Raw genomic sequence first — 16,538 nt, 5'->3', positions numbered from 1 at the left:
TTCTTGATTTTTTTTTTCCATTGCTTGTCATAAAATTTGAATGATGCAAATGGAGGATCAATTTTAAATACTAAATTATATTTTTGATCCTTTTATGTTTGGAATATTTTCATTTTGGTTCCACATATTACAAAATTTCATTTTTATTCCTCAAGTTTTATAATGTTTTTGGATATACACGTCTCTAAACACAATTTTTTTTTTCCCTCCTGTTTTCCTCTATATTTTTTTCACCGCTAGTGATGACCTCTGTCACACATTTTGTATTTTTTTTCTTTGATAATTCATGGTTACAACCAGGGAGGGGAGAGGGGAGATTTGAATTCTAAATGCCTCCATTGTAAATATTAGGAAATACTAACTGCAAGGTTCTCAACCACCTTTTATAAAGTAAACGACCGTTATTTTACATTTTTACTAAAGTATCAATTATACCTTTATAGTTTATTTTGTTTTTTTTTTTTTTCTTTTTTCTTTTCAAAAGGGTAATTCTTTAAAAACTTATATTCTCTTTATCAAGTATTGCCCTAAGAAGCAAATGGTAGCAGCACAATATCACAGTGAACTCGACTGAATGGACCGGACTGATCCAAATGAACCAAAGTAAATTGTTTGAACTGTCTCTTTTGATCTGATTTTTAGAACTATGCTAAATAATGCCAACCAGTTGAAACTACAATACTCTTACCCACCTTTTGCAAAGTTAATGACCATTATTTAATTTACATTTTTATTAAACTTTCATATATACCTTTATCGTTTATTTTATTTTTTTCAGAAGGGTAATTCTTTAAAAACTTATATTCTCTTTATCCAGTAGCAGCACAAATCACAATGTACAAATTGGTTTGAATATTCATGACATCCTAAAAAAAACATTAATCCGTCAGATCGGTTTACAACATTCCAACCCACATGTGCAATGGACTAGGGGAGATGAGATAGTCAACTGACAACTGTGAGATGTTCCAATCCAAATATAAATGAACATATATTTGTTGAATAAAATCCTTTGTGATAATTTTTCTATTTCACATTTTCACTTTATATTTTACCCATCAAGGCTTATAACATTTTTTTTTTAAAGTAATTAATTTTTAAAAAAATAAAAATAAAAACATAGAACACTGCATTTGGTAATTGATATAGTATAAAATATATAATACCAAAACAAGTATAACTTAAAGAGTAATAAAATATTAAAATTCAAATCTGTGTCTTCAAACAACACCCACAACCACAGGGATAGGCCACCCCATGATGAGGTATCCTCTCCCAGTGGCGGTGGGTCACGTGCTCCCTTTGAAAGGACAATTGAAATTGCATCACTCATTCACCAGCATGCAATTCTTTATTTATGCACCAATTTGGTATCCTTCCCAGCCTGTACTAGAGTTGTAACTCCATGAAATGCGTTATCAAACAAACTAAAAAATAAAAAACTCTATGAGCTTGCTTTGATAGGGATCGGGATCTGATGCATTTATAGAATTCCTAAACATTACATCACTAATGAGTCTTTTATAAAATAGAAATACAGAAATGACTATGTGAATACTATTTATACTAAGGGCATCTATTAGTATACCCCTTGACTCTACCGAATATTCCTCTTAGTATTGCTATAGTTGAGTTCTTTGCCCCTCCCAGTCTCCTATTTATACCCTTAACACTTTTAGATTGAACTATTTTCTAAAGTTATTTTGAGCAATCAAATTAGATGTCTAATCTTTTGGTCTTTTGATTAATCTCTTACTTTAATTGTTAGTGACTATGGATGAGCTATTTTTGTTTATTTGTTTTAATATATGAAATATATATTTGTAGTTAATTAAGATTGTGGAGAATCCTAAATGTAATAATGAGTCCGAGGGATTCTAAACAAACTCATATTGAAGTAAATTTTGCAAATGTTCCTTCAGATCCTTCTTTAAGAAAAAATTGTTTTTATTAAGATAGATATCATGTTTGAAGAATGTATCTACAATTTGGACCTTATCAACTAGTTGACCATACTTTTCCACAAAGAGAATTTGAAAAAAATACAGTGTTGATTTAATTCAACATGGTTCAATGAATATAAAGATTGAATTTTTTATTATTGTTGATTTAATGTTGATTTAATACAGTGTTGATTTACTGTGTTGATTTAATGTTGCTCTCCAGAGCTGAAATCCTAGTTTTACTATTAACTGGCATCTTTTAATGTTTCTAATAAAAGATATTTAAGATTCAAGTCCTTATTTCTTCCATTATTATGACCATCAAATTAGTAACAAAAATAAAAATAAAATCATAAGTTCCACACTCTATGTAAAATACGCATGAGATTGCAGATAATTTTTTGGTCTTTGGTATATTGGTGTATATATATATATATATATATAACTTAGCCAAAAAGGATGTATGTGTAGACTCTTCACACTTTCAACACACTTTCAATTAATTGCAAGTTTAGTACTTTTAAAAAGAAAAGAACAAGTATAATTTATGTGGAACTCGTATAAATAGGTAAGGTTCAAGTAATTAGCTTCTCGAAAAGATTTTGACAACTTGATTAGTAAAAAATAAAAAGTCAATTGACTTAGTAATGGAAGAAAAAGACTTGACTTAGTTTTGAATGAGAGAGATTATATGAAAGATGAGAAACCACCTCAACGTGAACATAAACGATCACAATGCCTTATGAAATCGATCACAATTTTCTCCACTTGCTACGTGACAGTTGATAAAATTATTTGCATACTTTTAGTCACATCACTTATTTAGGATGACCTTTGTTTAGTTTTTCCAACTAAAGAAAATTTACCATAAAATTAGTTTGAATGAAACTTCTTCAAACTCACTACGTGGCAGTTAAAGAGACGATTTATTTGTATTTTGAATTACATGAATTTTTAAATTAGTCAAATGACTTGTTTAAATAATACATACATAAACAGTTTTATAAATAGTCACAGCAAGCGAGTTAAGCAAAATTCTTCCAAACCTTTTGTTTAAATTTTTTTTGAAAAAATCACGTTGTTGTAAATGAGAACATAGAAAAAATACTACAATTGCAAATGAAGAGTGAATCCCCCATGTTGAAAGAAGAACAGAAAAGAACAGAGAAAATTATACTTTCCTTCCAAACAAACACATGATTATCACAACCACGTGCACCCCCTACCCCCTTTTCAAACCCGAAAACAAAAAAACGTTCCCTTCTCTCTCTCTTTCTCTCTTTCAGAGAGAAGAAGAGAGATAGTGAAAAGCCAAGCCAGCTCATACAACGACGTCGTAGAGAGACACACAAACAGTACGTGGGAGAGAAAAAAAAAAAAAAAGATGCACGCTTACAATAGAATACCAAGCAGCGGGCACACCACGCCGTCGCCGCCGGCGTCGCCGTTGCGCTCGCCGCGGTACCGGAAGCCGTCGAAGTCGGGTCGGTTCGGGCCGGCCCAATCACAACCGGGTCGGACCTTGGCACAGAGGCTCGCGTGGCTGCTCCTCTCTGTACTTCTCAGAAGGCAAGGCATATTCCTCTTCGCTCCTCTAATCTACATCTCCGTCATGCTTCTCTACATGGGTTCCGTCTCTTTCGATGTCGTTCCAGTAATTTCTCATAGACCCGCAACCGGCTCCGTTTACCGTAGCCCGGAACTATATCTCAAGCTCAAACCCGATATGGACTCTGATAACTCCTCTGCCGATGCGGTGAGTTTTTATTTATTTATTTTTTAGCTTTTAGTTGTGATGGTATGATTGCTAGTGAAAATAAATTTGATGCCTTTGTTGGGTTTGTGAAAATTTATTGTATTTTTGGGTGAATTATGAGGTTTGGAGCTTTTAGTTTTAATGCCACAATTGCTAGAGAAATAAATTTGATGACTTTGTTGGGTTTGTAGATGTGGGTGTGGTTTGGTTTGTGGAAATTTTTGGTTTTTTTGGGGATTGGGGATGTGGGTAAGGTTTGGTTTGGGAAAAGTTTTTGGTGAATTATGGGGATTGAGGTGAAATCAATGGGATTTGGGAAGTGGGGTCTGTTGAATTTCCTGGTTTTCTGTTGAGATTTGGTGCTGAGGATTTTTGTCTTTTGGGTGTTTCTTTTGTTTTGATTTTGATTTGGAGAGACTTGGAATGGTGCACTGGTTGTTTGGCACTGCATGTGTTTGTATTGGACAGCTTCTTATAAGTTGTTTGAAGTGCACGAATTTCAACTGTACCATTTCATGGTGCATTATGATCGTTTGTGTTTCTGTTGATTTTAGTTATCTAGTTCAGAAGGGGATAATTTATTAGCTAGTTTTGTGGTGTCTCTCTTTCCAAGAAAAATGGAAAACTTCTGATTTGGAAGCCAGATTTTTTAATTTTATTTATTGTAGTTCAATCTGTTATTGCTGGAAATTAGAACATGGATCTGATGAAATAGGGGAAATCTTTCCCTGCCCGGTGGGTGTCTAGCTGTTTGTATTAAGGTCATTCAAAGTAGGGTAATGTAGTGGACAGATTTGTATTTGAAATCTAGCGCAACTAACTCTATCAATCTGACTAACAGTATAATCTCTATGCAAAAGGGTAGTGATGCTTTAGTTGGGTCATGTTCTAATGTATTGGCTGTGAGAAATTCGGAATGAGTAATGGAAATGAGTTAGAGGCTTAGTTTGTGGAGGATTGTAGGAACATGTCAATCTAGTGGGGAGTGCTGCAAGTTCCAAAGGAAGTGGAAATGAATATTACTTTTAAATTATCAAAACACCTACAGAAAAGGGACATTTTCTTTTTTACAATGCCAGAGTACTTTTTGGTGTTATCTTATCGTTAATTTTCAGTCATCATTAACAACCATCACTAAGCTATAGTCCCAAAATTTTGGAGTCTGACTATGGATCCTCAGCAGACTAATCAGGATCGGTTACATGTATTCTTTCCAATCATGTGGCCTTAAGTATATAATTAATTTTTGGAAGAGAAAATGCTGGTAGCATCTATGTGCCAGCTTTAGGTTCTAGTTATTATATTTAATTCCAAGATCATTTGAATGCAATACAATTAATTATTCCATTGAAGGGTTTCCATCCAGATATTGACCTGTATCAATATTCTTTGTTGGAATCGATGCATGGCTAAAGCCAATAGCCTTGTAGCGTAGTGGCATAGTCTGGTTTCCTTTATAAGGAAAACCAGGGTTCAAATTACCCCTCCCCTACTTGTTGTAACAGTTAAAATAAAATAAAAAATAGAGAGAAAAAGATGCAAGGTTGATACTTTTCTACATTTCAATACTGGCTGGTAATTCTGGATGTAGATATTTTTGTTGAGCCTGTCTTTTGGCTTGTTGCTAGCTTGTTTTTAGATATCTTTGCAATAGATTTTTTGCAATTTCATTTGGTTTTTTGCATGTGCTACTTGTACTGACACAAGCTAACAAATCCTATCAGATATCAACTATATGGAAACGGTCCTATAAAGGTGGTGAGTGGAGACCATGTATTAAAAAATCTTCTGGAGGTATGAAACCTGTATTCTTACTTTGGAGAGTTCATGATGATATTCCCTTGCTCCAATTTCTACATAATGGGGGGTTCCTGTTCATCAAAAAATCAAATAAATAATAATGGGGGGTTCCTGGGTCCTTTTTCACTACATTGATTGAAAAGTAGCATTATTCTATGGCTAGTTTATATTATATTTGGGGATGACCACTTCTGGTTGTTGATGTTGCATCTTGGCAATAAGTTTAGCTTACCATCTCTTTATTGTGGGGTAGTGTCAATAAACTTTCCTGTATTTATTTTTTTTGTTCTATATTTCCACGTAATCCAAATTGAAATGAACATTCATAGTCAGATATAGGAAGAAATTCCAAGAGCATCCTGTTTTTGGATACAATAATTTTGCTTTTAACTTTATAACACCCACCATCTTGCTATCAAAAGCACTGTTACATTCACCATTACACTGCCAATGCCACCATCAGACTGCCTGTCAATGTTTATGTGCAATTCATAAATACAATCTCCACATACCAGCACATCATGGTAGGTGCAACCTTTTATTATTGCAGTCATCACCACTACCTTGAGCTCCCTTTTTGTCATTAGCCTGTCACCTATTCTTCTAACCATGCATCTCTTTGTCCTCTTCCTATAATGCCATAGCTACTAGCAGCTCAACCCACAGTCCTCACTACCATTACTACTTTGACTACTATCACTGTTTCCATCATGATATCATGAATCAAAAAACATTTCCTGCTCCAAAATACATATTGAATTTCTTGTTATGTACTTCTGCTGATATACATGTTGTAAATCCTGCTTGATTCAAATTATGCATATTGATTTATAGTACAATTAAAATATGTTGTATTCTTCATTTTTACCCCCTCCCTTTGCCATCTTTGTCATATCTGTAATTGTTTTATGTATGTTTCCTTACGATTATACATAATGCATGTGGTCATTCTTGTCTAGTGGTTTGTTCTTCCAATTTGAATCTATGGTTGTGTACATCATTATAGGTTTGCCTGAAACAAATGGCTACATATATGTCGAGGCGAACGGTGGCCTGAATCAGCAGAGAACATCGGTTGGTTTTATTCCTTTTATAAGTTCATTTTTTGTATATATATGGTCAAACTACAACTTTGGTCCTTAAATTATGAGTTATAGTCTTTTTTTGATAGGTAAGAAAAATTGTATTAAAAAGAAACTACTCAATCAAAGAAATGAAGTAGACAAAGAAATATATACCCAAAAAAAAAAAAAAACAACTTATGTACAAGAACTATGAGTTAGAGTCTAGGAAACACAAATACTCCACTTTTACTCACGTACCCTTATCCGCATGCGTGTCCCATTTTTTTAGGCACCAATATGTTTGGGATACACCTGTGATGCGGCCCTAATACAGTCATAACCCAACCCCTTCTAAAGTGAGGGATAGCCCAAATTTGTGAAGATTTATATTTATATTATATATATATATATATATTGGTTTCAATGAAAAATACTCATCTAGCTATCATTTATTTACTCTTCTAAATCTTGATTTGTGTTCTAAACATCATTTAAGGGCAATGGATTCACTTTATTATCCATTATTGCTCTTGAATTGATATATGCTTAACAATATATGGAAAATAAATGCTTAACAATATAAAAATATATATTTAATTATTAATTAATACACGTATCCCCACCATATCGTAATTTAGTTCATGAAGTTTTAAAAGCAATTCAATAACACACTTTCCTCCAAAGTTCACTGCCAAAATAAAGGATCAAAATTGACTACAGGTTGAATCATTTTGTAAAACAATTTCATCAATTTCTAAACGGAAAAAAGGGGGGGGCCCGTGTTTAGGGTTACATCGCATTGTTTTCAAAACTTCAAGTAATAATTAGTAAATCAACATAATTGATAGTTCAGAATCAACTTGGACTTTGACATATAGTTCAGGGACCAAAATTGTAGTTTACTCCTATGAGGCTTTAAATTCGATTATTGCTTCTTTGTATAAAAATTGCTTATTTATAATTATGTTGACACATTTCCCCACATGGTTTTTGGTTGTTTGTAGATATGCAATGCAGTTGCTGTCGCGGGCTACCTTAATGCAACCCTTGTAATCCCTAATTTTCATTTTCATAGCATTTGGAGAGATCCTAGGTTTGTCTGCAATTATGTTTCTTTAACATTTTGTGTGTGGATGAGTGGATCCAAGGTGCCTGATGTGCAGTAGTAGTAAATGAAGTATGAATATTCAAAGATATTTAACTTTAAAATGGTAATATATTTTTAATAATTGCAAATGTAATATCTACATGTAATTATTTATACACCCCATGTACTAGAATAGCACCTTGAGAATGCTATTAAATGACAGTATCATGCTGCAAAATGTAACTGATTAATAATGCTACTGAATTAGACTTCTAAGCATTTGTTCTTATGAAATTTATTTAGGACTCTAGAATTCACTCGTGGGCTGAAACTCTCATGATGAAACTGATGAAATTTTCTTGTTACATAGCAGGCATACATGTGCTGCATGTATATAGCGGTTTCTTTGATGCGTTGAAGCTACTTCTTCAATTATTGATATCTAATTGTTAGACTGACTTCGTTATAGGCCGTAATATTGTTTGCCAAGTATCTATTTAAATAATAATCTTAAACTGTTTTGATGTTTATAGCCTCATGGTTCTTATTTGGTCCCACTTGTGTTATACTAAAAGGGGAGGGTTTAAACTTTATAAAAGAGGCCTCTATCAATAGATGGCCTGGTATGTTGATTAGGATTGTTTCTTATTGTTAGACACCCTAACTGCATTACAAAATTTAGCTGGTAGCTTTTAACCATTTATGACAAGATTGAAGTATTGGGTATCAACTCCTGTTTGCATTTTAATGTCACAGGAGTTGTTTCATGCAAGATAAACTGGTTATAACATAACCCTTTGTTAGGTACCATTTTAAGCTAGTGGGTTTAATTGGATATCAGTCATGATGAGATTGAAGTGTTGGTATACTTTAGTTACAATGTTGTTTTGTGCAAGCTAAAATTACTTCATAAGTCTTAACAGCAGCTCACCGTATAGTTGCATCATGAATTTAACATCACAGTAGTTCATTGAACTTTTATAGTACCACATTGTGTTTCATATTCTAACGTGGGCTAGATTATCTGACTTTAGGTTTTACTTGTGCAGCAAATTCAGTGACATTTATGATGATGATTATTTCGTCAATGCCCTGGAAAATGATGTGCAAGTGGTTAACAAGATTCCTGGATACATCATGGAACGGTTTGACCACAACCTGAGCAATGTTTTCAACTTCAAAATAAAAGCATGGTCTCCCATTCAGTATTATAGGGAGACAGTCCTTCCAAAGCTACTTGAAGAACAGTGAGTTAAAATATCAATCCTTATCTCTTTGTTTTTTCTATTTCCATGTGTTCCCACTCTTCTTTTATTATTGTGGTAAAAATTTTATTAAACAATGAAAGTTTATTTTCAAATAAGCTATTCTTATATAAGCATAAGAGGAAAAAAAAACTAATTTTTTGAAGTTGTATTTGCAAAAAAATTCTTTCTTATATTTATAGGTGTATTCTTTACAGGCAATGTTAGGTGGTAATTACACAATTAAATACAATCAACTGGAATCTAATAACTTTACTACAAAATGATTTTGGAGCATTTTGTTTCTCAGTTAATTGATCACCAATTTTTATTTAGCATACAGTGGAAGAGCTTAGGTGATGCAGGACAACCAGAACAAAATGAACAATAAAATTGAAAGACAGGAAATAAAAGGGATATGACCTAGGAGTCAGCACCTAGGATGAAACTAGATTCAGCACCTGACCAAAGAGACCAAAAGACCATTTTTTTTTTTCATTCATCAAAATATCAACTAACTCCAAAAAAGGAGTACAATAGTTTGTTTATAAAGGATTGCTAAACCCTAGTTCTATTTGTTGTAGGAAATCCTAATTGACTTATTAGAAAAATCACAAGTACCTAATAGCCTAAGCTTTTGGGACAATCGATAATTTAACGGCAGCAATTGTCATGGCATGGCATTGGCAAATACTAATGGAGCTCATCCAATGCTTATCATTGTGTCATGAATACAGAATGATGCTTAATGTTGCACAACTTTGAAACAAATGTTTATTTATTTATTTTTAATAAAACAGGGTTATAAGAATATCTCCTTTTGCGAATCGACTGTCAATTGATGCTCCTCCAGCTGTCCAACGGCTTAGATGCTTAGCAAACTATGAAGCCTTAAGGTTTTCAAGTCCTATACGAACATTGGGAGAAAGTTTGGTTGCAAAAATGAAAGAACGCAGTGCAAATAATGGTGGGAAATACATTTCTGTGCATCTTCGCTTTGAGGAGGTTAGATTCAGTTAAATAAGAAGATTTATGTTAGAACCATCAGCATTGAGATTAGCATCTCAATTTTGGTTTCAAGTTTTAATTATTCTCTCATGTGCAGGATATGGTTGCTTTCTCTTGCTGTGTATATGATGGTGGAGAGGAAGAAACGAATGACATGAGAGCAGCAAGGGAAAAAGGTTGGAAAGGGAAATTTACAAAACCTGGTCGAGTTATACGTCCTGGAGCAATCAGGATCAATGGCAAATGTCCCCTTACTCCTTTAGAGGTAATATCTCTTTCTCTATTTTTACATTTAATGATGTATAGACTTGGACTTCTTTTTGCATTACCCTGCCATAGGATGCTAATGCTTCAAAATTTTATTATCAATGCATTGTGTTCACTGTTCAGGTCAAAAATAGAGAAAATTGCTTTAAATGATTGTTCATTTTATCATGATTTACCTACATTGGGTTAAAACCAATATGTATCAAATGTTGATTTGTTTCCCTTAAAATCTTGATAAATTGATCTATTGGATTCTTTCTTATTGCATAGCAATTGCATTTGCTTAGAAACTGTTTAGGTAAATGTGTAAACTATTTAGGCTGCAAGAATCTTGAAAAGCCTGTCTTCTTCACTTATCAAAAAAAGAGAGAAATGTCTGTATTCTTTAAATTTGTAGATTGTTTTAGAAAGTGAACGAAATCCGAGGAGAAGCGAAGGCTTGAATTCTACATTCAGTCAAGTGCCTTATTTTTAGTCAACTCTGGACAGATGTAAGGTTGATGTGCTAGTGCTAGATTTTAGTTGACCAATTGTGTGAAACAAATGCATTTGTGAAGCTCATGAACCTTGTAGACATTGGTTAGTAGTAGTAATGCCTTTGCTGCTCTTTTATACAAGCCAAAAGCATAGTTGATGTGATTATCAAGCTGGATTGAAGAAAAACAAAGGTTGTCATATAAACTGACTGGATTTTCCAGTCAGTAGAGTGACATTTGTAGAGTTCTTCATGCTACAGATGAAAGAACATAAGTTAATTCATTGAATGCTATTATGAGCTTTTCTATTAATTTTAATTTGTATTTAATATATGTATGTATGCATGTATATACATATATGTTTTCTCAAACAAAAAAAAAAAATGTAGGTTCATGTTTTCTTATATCTCATCAGGTAGGCTTGATGCTTAGGGGAATGGGGTTTGATAGAAGCACATATATCTATTTGGCATCTGGAAAGATATACAATTCTGAAAGATACATGGCCCCACTATTGGAAATGTTTCCCAATTTGCAAACTAAGGATATGCTGGCATCAAATGAGGAACTTGCCCCATTTAAGGTTTGAATGATTTGTGGTTGTTTCTGTCTCTCCTTCAATCTCTAAGGTCTAATTTAATGTCATTGTTTTGACTGGAGTTAGTTCTTCTAGAGTTTTTCTTCCAGGATGGCTGCTGTAGACTACACTGTCTGTCTTCACAGTGAGGTTTTTGTAACAACTCAAGGTGGAAACTTTCCTCATTTTCTAATGGGCCACCGGAGATACTTGTATGGTGGACATGCAAAGACAATTAGGCCTGACAAGCGAAAGTTAGCGCTACTCTTTGATAATCCCCATATTGGGTATGTATTTATTAATCTTTTTATTTTACAAATGGTCAATGCATTTCATGTGGACTGAAATGGTTGAAAGGAGGAAAAATTTACTAAACTTCACTTCAGTAGTCAAGACAAAGGCCTTTCCAAATTAGGTTTTTAGCTGAATGTTTAGGCGAGAACCAAGATTTACAGAATAATTATGGGTAATGATGTATTTTAGGCAACACACGTATCTTTCAATTTCAACAACCTGGTTAGGACATATATACTCCTTAAGAAAGCTTCTTCTTTTTTTTTTTTTTTTCATTTCTATGGAACGATACTATTGGAGTGACAAACTCGATAGGCTTTTCAAATTTTAAGGTACTAAATTTTGAGTATCTTTCTATTTTTAATTTTTTCCCCTTAAGTAAATACTAAATTGATTCCTAAGACAGTAATAAAAATGCTTGATTATGTGGAGTGTGGACTCATATTTTTTGGCTTTTTCTTATTCAAAGCGCTCTAAACCTGCAATAAATAGAAGTGACACTATCTGATATGTATTTTTCTTTATTTGGTTCCCAGATGGAAAAGTTTTAGGCGACAAATGCTGAATATGCGAGCTCATAGTGATTCCAAGGGATTTGAATTAAGAAAGCCAAATGAGTCGATATATTCCTTTCCATGCCCAGATTGCATGTGCCATACAAACAAAACAGAAGATTCAAGATCATCATCAGCACATGATCTGCCTAAATAGAGAATACGATTGGTGTTTCTTCTCCCTGTAACTTTCTGAGCACATCTTGCTGCTGACCTCGTTTTTCCATGTTGTAATTCTTTCATTTTTTCCCCTTTCCATTTGGTGAGAGGGCAAACACATCAATTTTGGGAGCTTCAAGGATTTTGTTGGAGGTCACATTGATCTGATTATTTCCCGGGATTGGGCCGTAGGGGACTTGCTTCTTTTTGTATATGATGCCAAAGAACATAGAAAGGACATTCTTTCCATTCCAGAAGTTGTCCCATTGCAGAGCTTCCCGGACGTAGACTGAACATTGTTTCATATGTTAAGTTGCAGCTGCTGTATCTAACAAGCTGCGAAATGACGCATCACATTCCTTCACACCACACCCCGGTTTTGCCATGTTTGTACATTTTTTGGAGTTTGATCTGCATGTGTAAGACTGTAAGACAGGTTGAACCATCTGTACATTTGCCAGAAATCAGGGTAACGATTCTTTTTGTTCCAAAATCATTTTTGTAGCTCTTTCCTTTTTCTTTGGCCTCCCTCTTTTGAGGATGCCTTTTGTTAGAGACAACACACTTATCATTCTATTTTAATCACAACCTCATTCTTTTTTGTGCAAGGTCACAAATGTAACTTAGTTTTATGTTATTGTTCTACACTTCTTATGTCCTGCGTGTCTGTCAGTGGGTAAGATTACCTTCAAGAATTCTCTCTCTCTCTCTCTCTCTCTATGTATATATATATTATCCAAGGATTCTATACTGTTTTGTCTAGTTATGGACATCCAATTTACTGGAAAGCAGAAAGTACCATGCAGAAGTGAGGCATTTCTGATTTCTGTTTTAAGCATGCAGAATATGAATTTTACAATTTCTTGGTAGTTAAAATTGTGTTGTGGCCCTTGTCCAAACATGTAGCTATTCCTGAATCGAGAAAATGAAACCTTTTGGTAGTAGAAGCTTTTTAGTGCGATAGGGCAGGGACAGAGGTAACAAGGGGATCCCCAAGGGATTTGCTCCCAGGAACTACCCTTGTTTGATTAAATGGATGAGTTAAAGAAAGTTGCTTTATGTGGTTGCATGGTTGTCAAAATCGCGATCTGGATCGTAAAATCGCACCAAAAAGTTTAAAATCGTAGCAGGATCGTAGAATTGATAGGATCGTATGTAGAATCGTGTAGGATCGCATAGGATCGTAGGATCGTATGGGATCCTACCGATCTTGCTGATCCTACCATTTGGATTGAATTATTATTATTATTTTTTTTTTTTTAAGTGGGATTCATTTGGGTAAGATAATCCACCTAAACCCACAAGCCTAACAGGTTATCAAAAGCCCAATAATGAATTGAAATCCCAAATTTACCCCTATGTCAACATAAAATCTCAAAAAAAAACCTATAGTACTTAAGTTTAACGTTTTCAAAAACAAACCTAAAATATTTAGATGATGAAATGGGATATGACAATGACAGTGAATAAATTAGAAGAACCTTAGAATGAGAATTCTCTTTTGGATTTCATATTTGTAATTAGTTAGTTTACCTTAGATTGAGAATTCTCTTTTGGATTACATATTGTAAATTTGTAGTTAGCTAGTTTTTATATGCTAACTAGCCAAACTTATTTTGGATTTGGAACTTAGAATTTGGAAAACATTTTCCATATTTGTAGATAATATTTTGATACTTAGTTGCTACTTAAACATATACTAAATTTTTTAGATATATTATGTCAAAAGTTAAATATATTTTGTTTCGTTAGAATGACATAAGAACGATGTAGTGCGTGCAAATTACATTTTATGATGCAATTTTTTTTTAATGGATGGATTCATATTTTAAGTGATTATATAACATACAAAGTCACTATCAATAGGTTTTTTGCTTAAATTTTGAAAATAAGTAGGATCTTACGATCCACGATCCGATCCTACGATCTACGATTCTACCTACCTCCCACGATTCTACGTAGGATCTCGATTTTGACAACCTTGTGTGGTTGTACTTCACAATGGAAGCAACCTTAAACAAAACAAATTTAGGGGCTAAAAAATGTGAATTAACATGGAAATTTTGAGGTGAATTTACTTTTACTTTTTTTTCCTAATTATTTTTTGAAATGCCCAATTAGGATGTGAAAATTTATATATCTAAAAGTTGAAATGTAATATTTATTATTGCCACGCATATGATGAGTCACATCAATGTAGCATTTCAGTTCACTTTGGTTCATTTGGTCTACTTTGATTCGTTTGGTCCACTTTGATCCACTTTGGCCCATTCACTCCAATTCAATCCATTAGGTCTATTTTGGTTCACTTTGGTCCATTGCGGTCCATTTCAGTCCATTCAGTTTATTCGGTTCACTTTGGTGATGCATTATGAGGAGATGTTTGCATAGAAAGAGGAGCTACTTCATTGACAATTATATAATTTGCTTAGTGTAATGTTTGTAGGTTCTTGATTCAGTCCACTTTGGTGATGCATTGTGAGGAAAGGTTTGTGTAAAAATAAAGGTAAGTGCTACATTCACAACATTTTTCACAACACATTCATAACGAATCATAGGTGATAACTTGTTATTGGTTCTAATTTAAACTTACCAATGAAATTACTTTTTTACCTACCAATAACAACCTACTACTAATGATTTGTTGTGAAAATGTTGTTGACATAATATTTCTTTGTGAACATGTTAAGATGTCTTGTTATCGTCACAATATTTTCAAAACTGCTAAGCGGTTAATTTTTTACAAGTCAAAATAAAATATAACAAAATTATAAAAGTATTATGAAAATGTTGTATCATTTTATTGTGTTTCTAGAAATTTTTTTGTTGATTTAAAAATTCACCATATCACATACAGTTTTCTTGGTTGACTTTTGTATTTTTTTTTTTCTTACATACCATTTAAGTAAAAGTAAAAACACATAGTTTTATACAAAAAAACAAAAACTTAGGATACAAACACTTTTCATCATTTATGTTGGGGGTACTTTACAATTTCTTCTTAAACTTTAAATTCAAGCAATTTTTCCCTTAATATTTTGGAAAATAAAAAAGATTTTTTATGTTATTCACTCAGTTAAACTCTAATGAAAGCTTATGATTCTTAAAATATTTTATTGTGTAATGTTTAAAATACTCCTACTAAATTTTAATATCTCAAAAAAAAATTTCATGTATTTTGAGTTTTAGATGGTAATAATACTTTAAAAATTGGAATGATGATATAAGATGTTTTATTTATTATCTAAACAACATTGGTTTTATAGGTTTATAAATTTTCAAAACTTATAATTTATCTAATGGAAAATTCGATGACACATGCCTTTTGTTATCTTTTTTTTTTTTTTTTCTAAATAAAACTCAGTTGCTTATTGTTGGAAGATGATGATATTTGTTATCATTTTTAGAAATTTTTAGTGAGTGGATATATTTTCTTTTGCAAATAGGTTCTAACATACTATTATAGTAAAATAGATATTTATATGTTAGATAGCTGTCCTAACTTTGTGTGTGGATGGAAGGTGTTCCACCACATTGTTTTTCTATCATCCAAGCTGATTTAGATGGAATTACTTAATAAAAGTTCGTTGTCTTTCTTCTCAAAAAACAAAAAAAAACAAAAAAACAAAAAAAAACAAAACTTTGTGTGTGATCAAAATCTTATAGGAATGAGAATAATTTTTTATGACATAATTATCAAAAGTCTTAAAATTAATGTCTCTTTTGATTAATGTAAATCTTTATGTACTTTAAAAATCAAATGATTTATATATTTATTTTGTGATATAAATAAAATCTAGAATTGATCTTAATCACAACTTTTGTTCCACGGCAAGTCACGTGTTGCTCTAATTAGTATTTTATAATGTACGAAAAATGAATCTAGTTTATTAAATTAATTAATTTAAAAAAATTTAAGATGTTATAGGAATTCTCCATGGAAGAAAATATTTTATTGTGTAATGTTTAAAATACTCTCACTAAATTTTAATATCCCAAAAAATTTCTTCACTTATTTTGAGTTTTAAATGGTAGTAATGCTTAGAAAGTTAGAATGATAATTAGTGACGGAGCCGGGATTTTATGTGTGGTGAGGGTGGGGGGGGGGCAACTAGAAAATGAAATGATAAATTTTTTTTTTTTCATCAAAAGTCTTTGTCAGAGTTTAAGTACTTTATAAGTCTATATAAATCAATATTATTTGTGTATGTATACTTCTGGTTATATACTTATATGATATATTAGGTGATTTATATGTTATATTATAGAACACATACAATTAAACAAAACAAACATAAACCCAGTGGGG

The 16,538-nt window shown here is 32.6% G+C and overlaps 1 protein-coding gene across 1 annotated transcript; it reads left to right on the top strand.

Moving 5' to 3' along the window:
- The first annotated feature begins 3,049 nt into the window (after positions 1-3,049).
- On the top strand, positions 3,050-12,837 carry LOC126715132 (protein ESMERALDA 1). Its single transcript, XM_050415579.1, has 10 exons — positions 3,050-3,699; positions 5,424-5,493; positions 6,506-6,573; positions 7,568-7,656; positions 8,700-8,897; positions 9,695-9,899; positions 10,000-10,167; positions 11,061-11,228; positions 11,319-11,509; positions 12,053-12,837. The coding sequence occupies exons 1-10, from the start codon at positions 3,328-3,330 to the stop codon at positions 12,225-12,227; spliced, it is 1,704 nt and encodes a 567-aa protein (XP_050271536.1). The 5' UTR covers positions 3,050-3,327; the 3' UTR covers positions 12,228-12,837.
- Positions 12,838-16,538: the final 3,701 nt, after the last annotated feature.

Source organism: Quercus robur, chromosome 1, assembly GCF_932294415.1.
Source record: "Quercus robur chromosome 1, dhQueRobu3.1, whole genome shotgun sequence".
Classification (NCBI taxonomy): domain Eukaryota; kingdom Viridiplantae; phylum Streptophyta; class Magnoliopsida; order Fagales; family Fagaceae; genus Quercus; species Quercus robur.
This window is presented reverse-complemented; position numbering and strand designations above follow the sequence as displayed.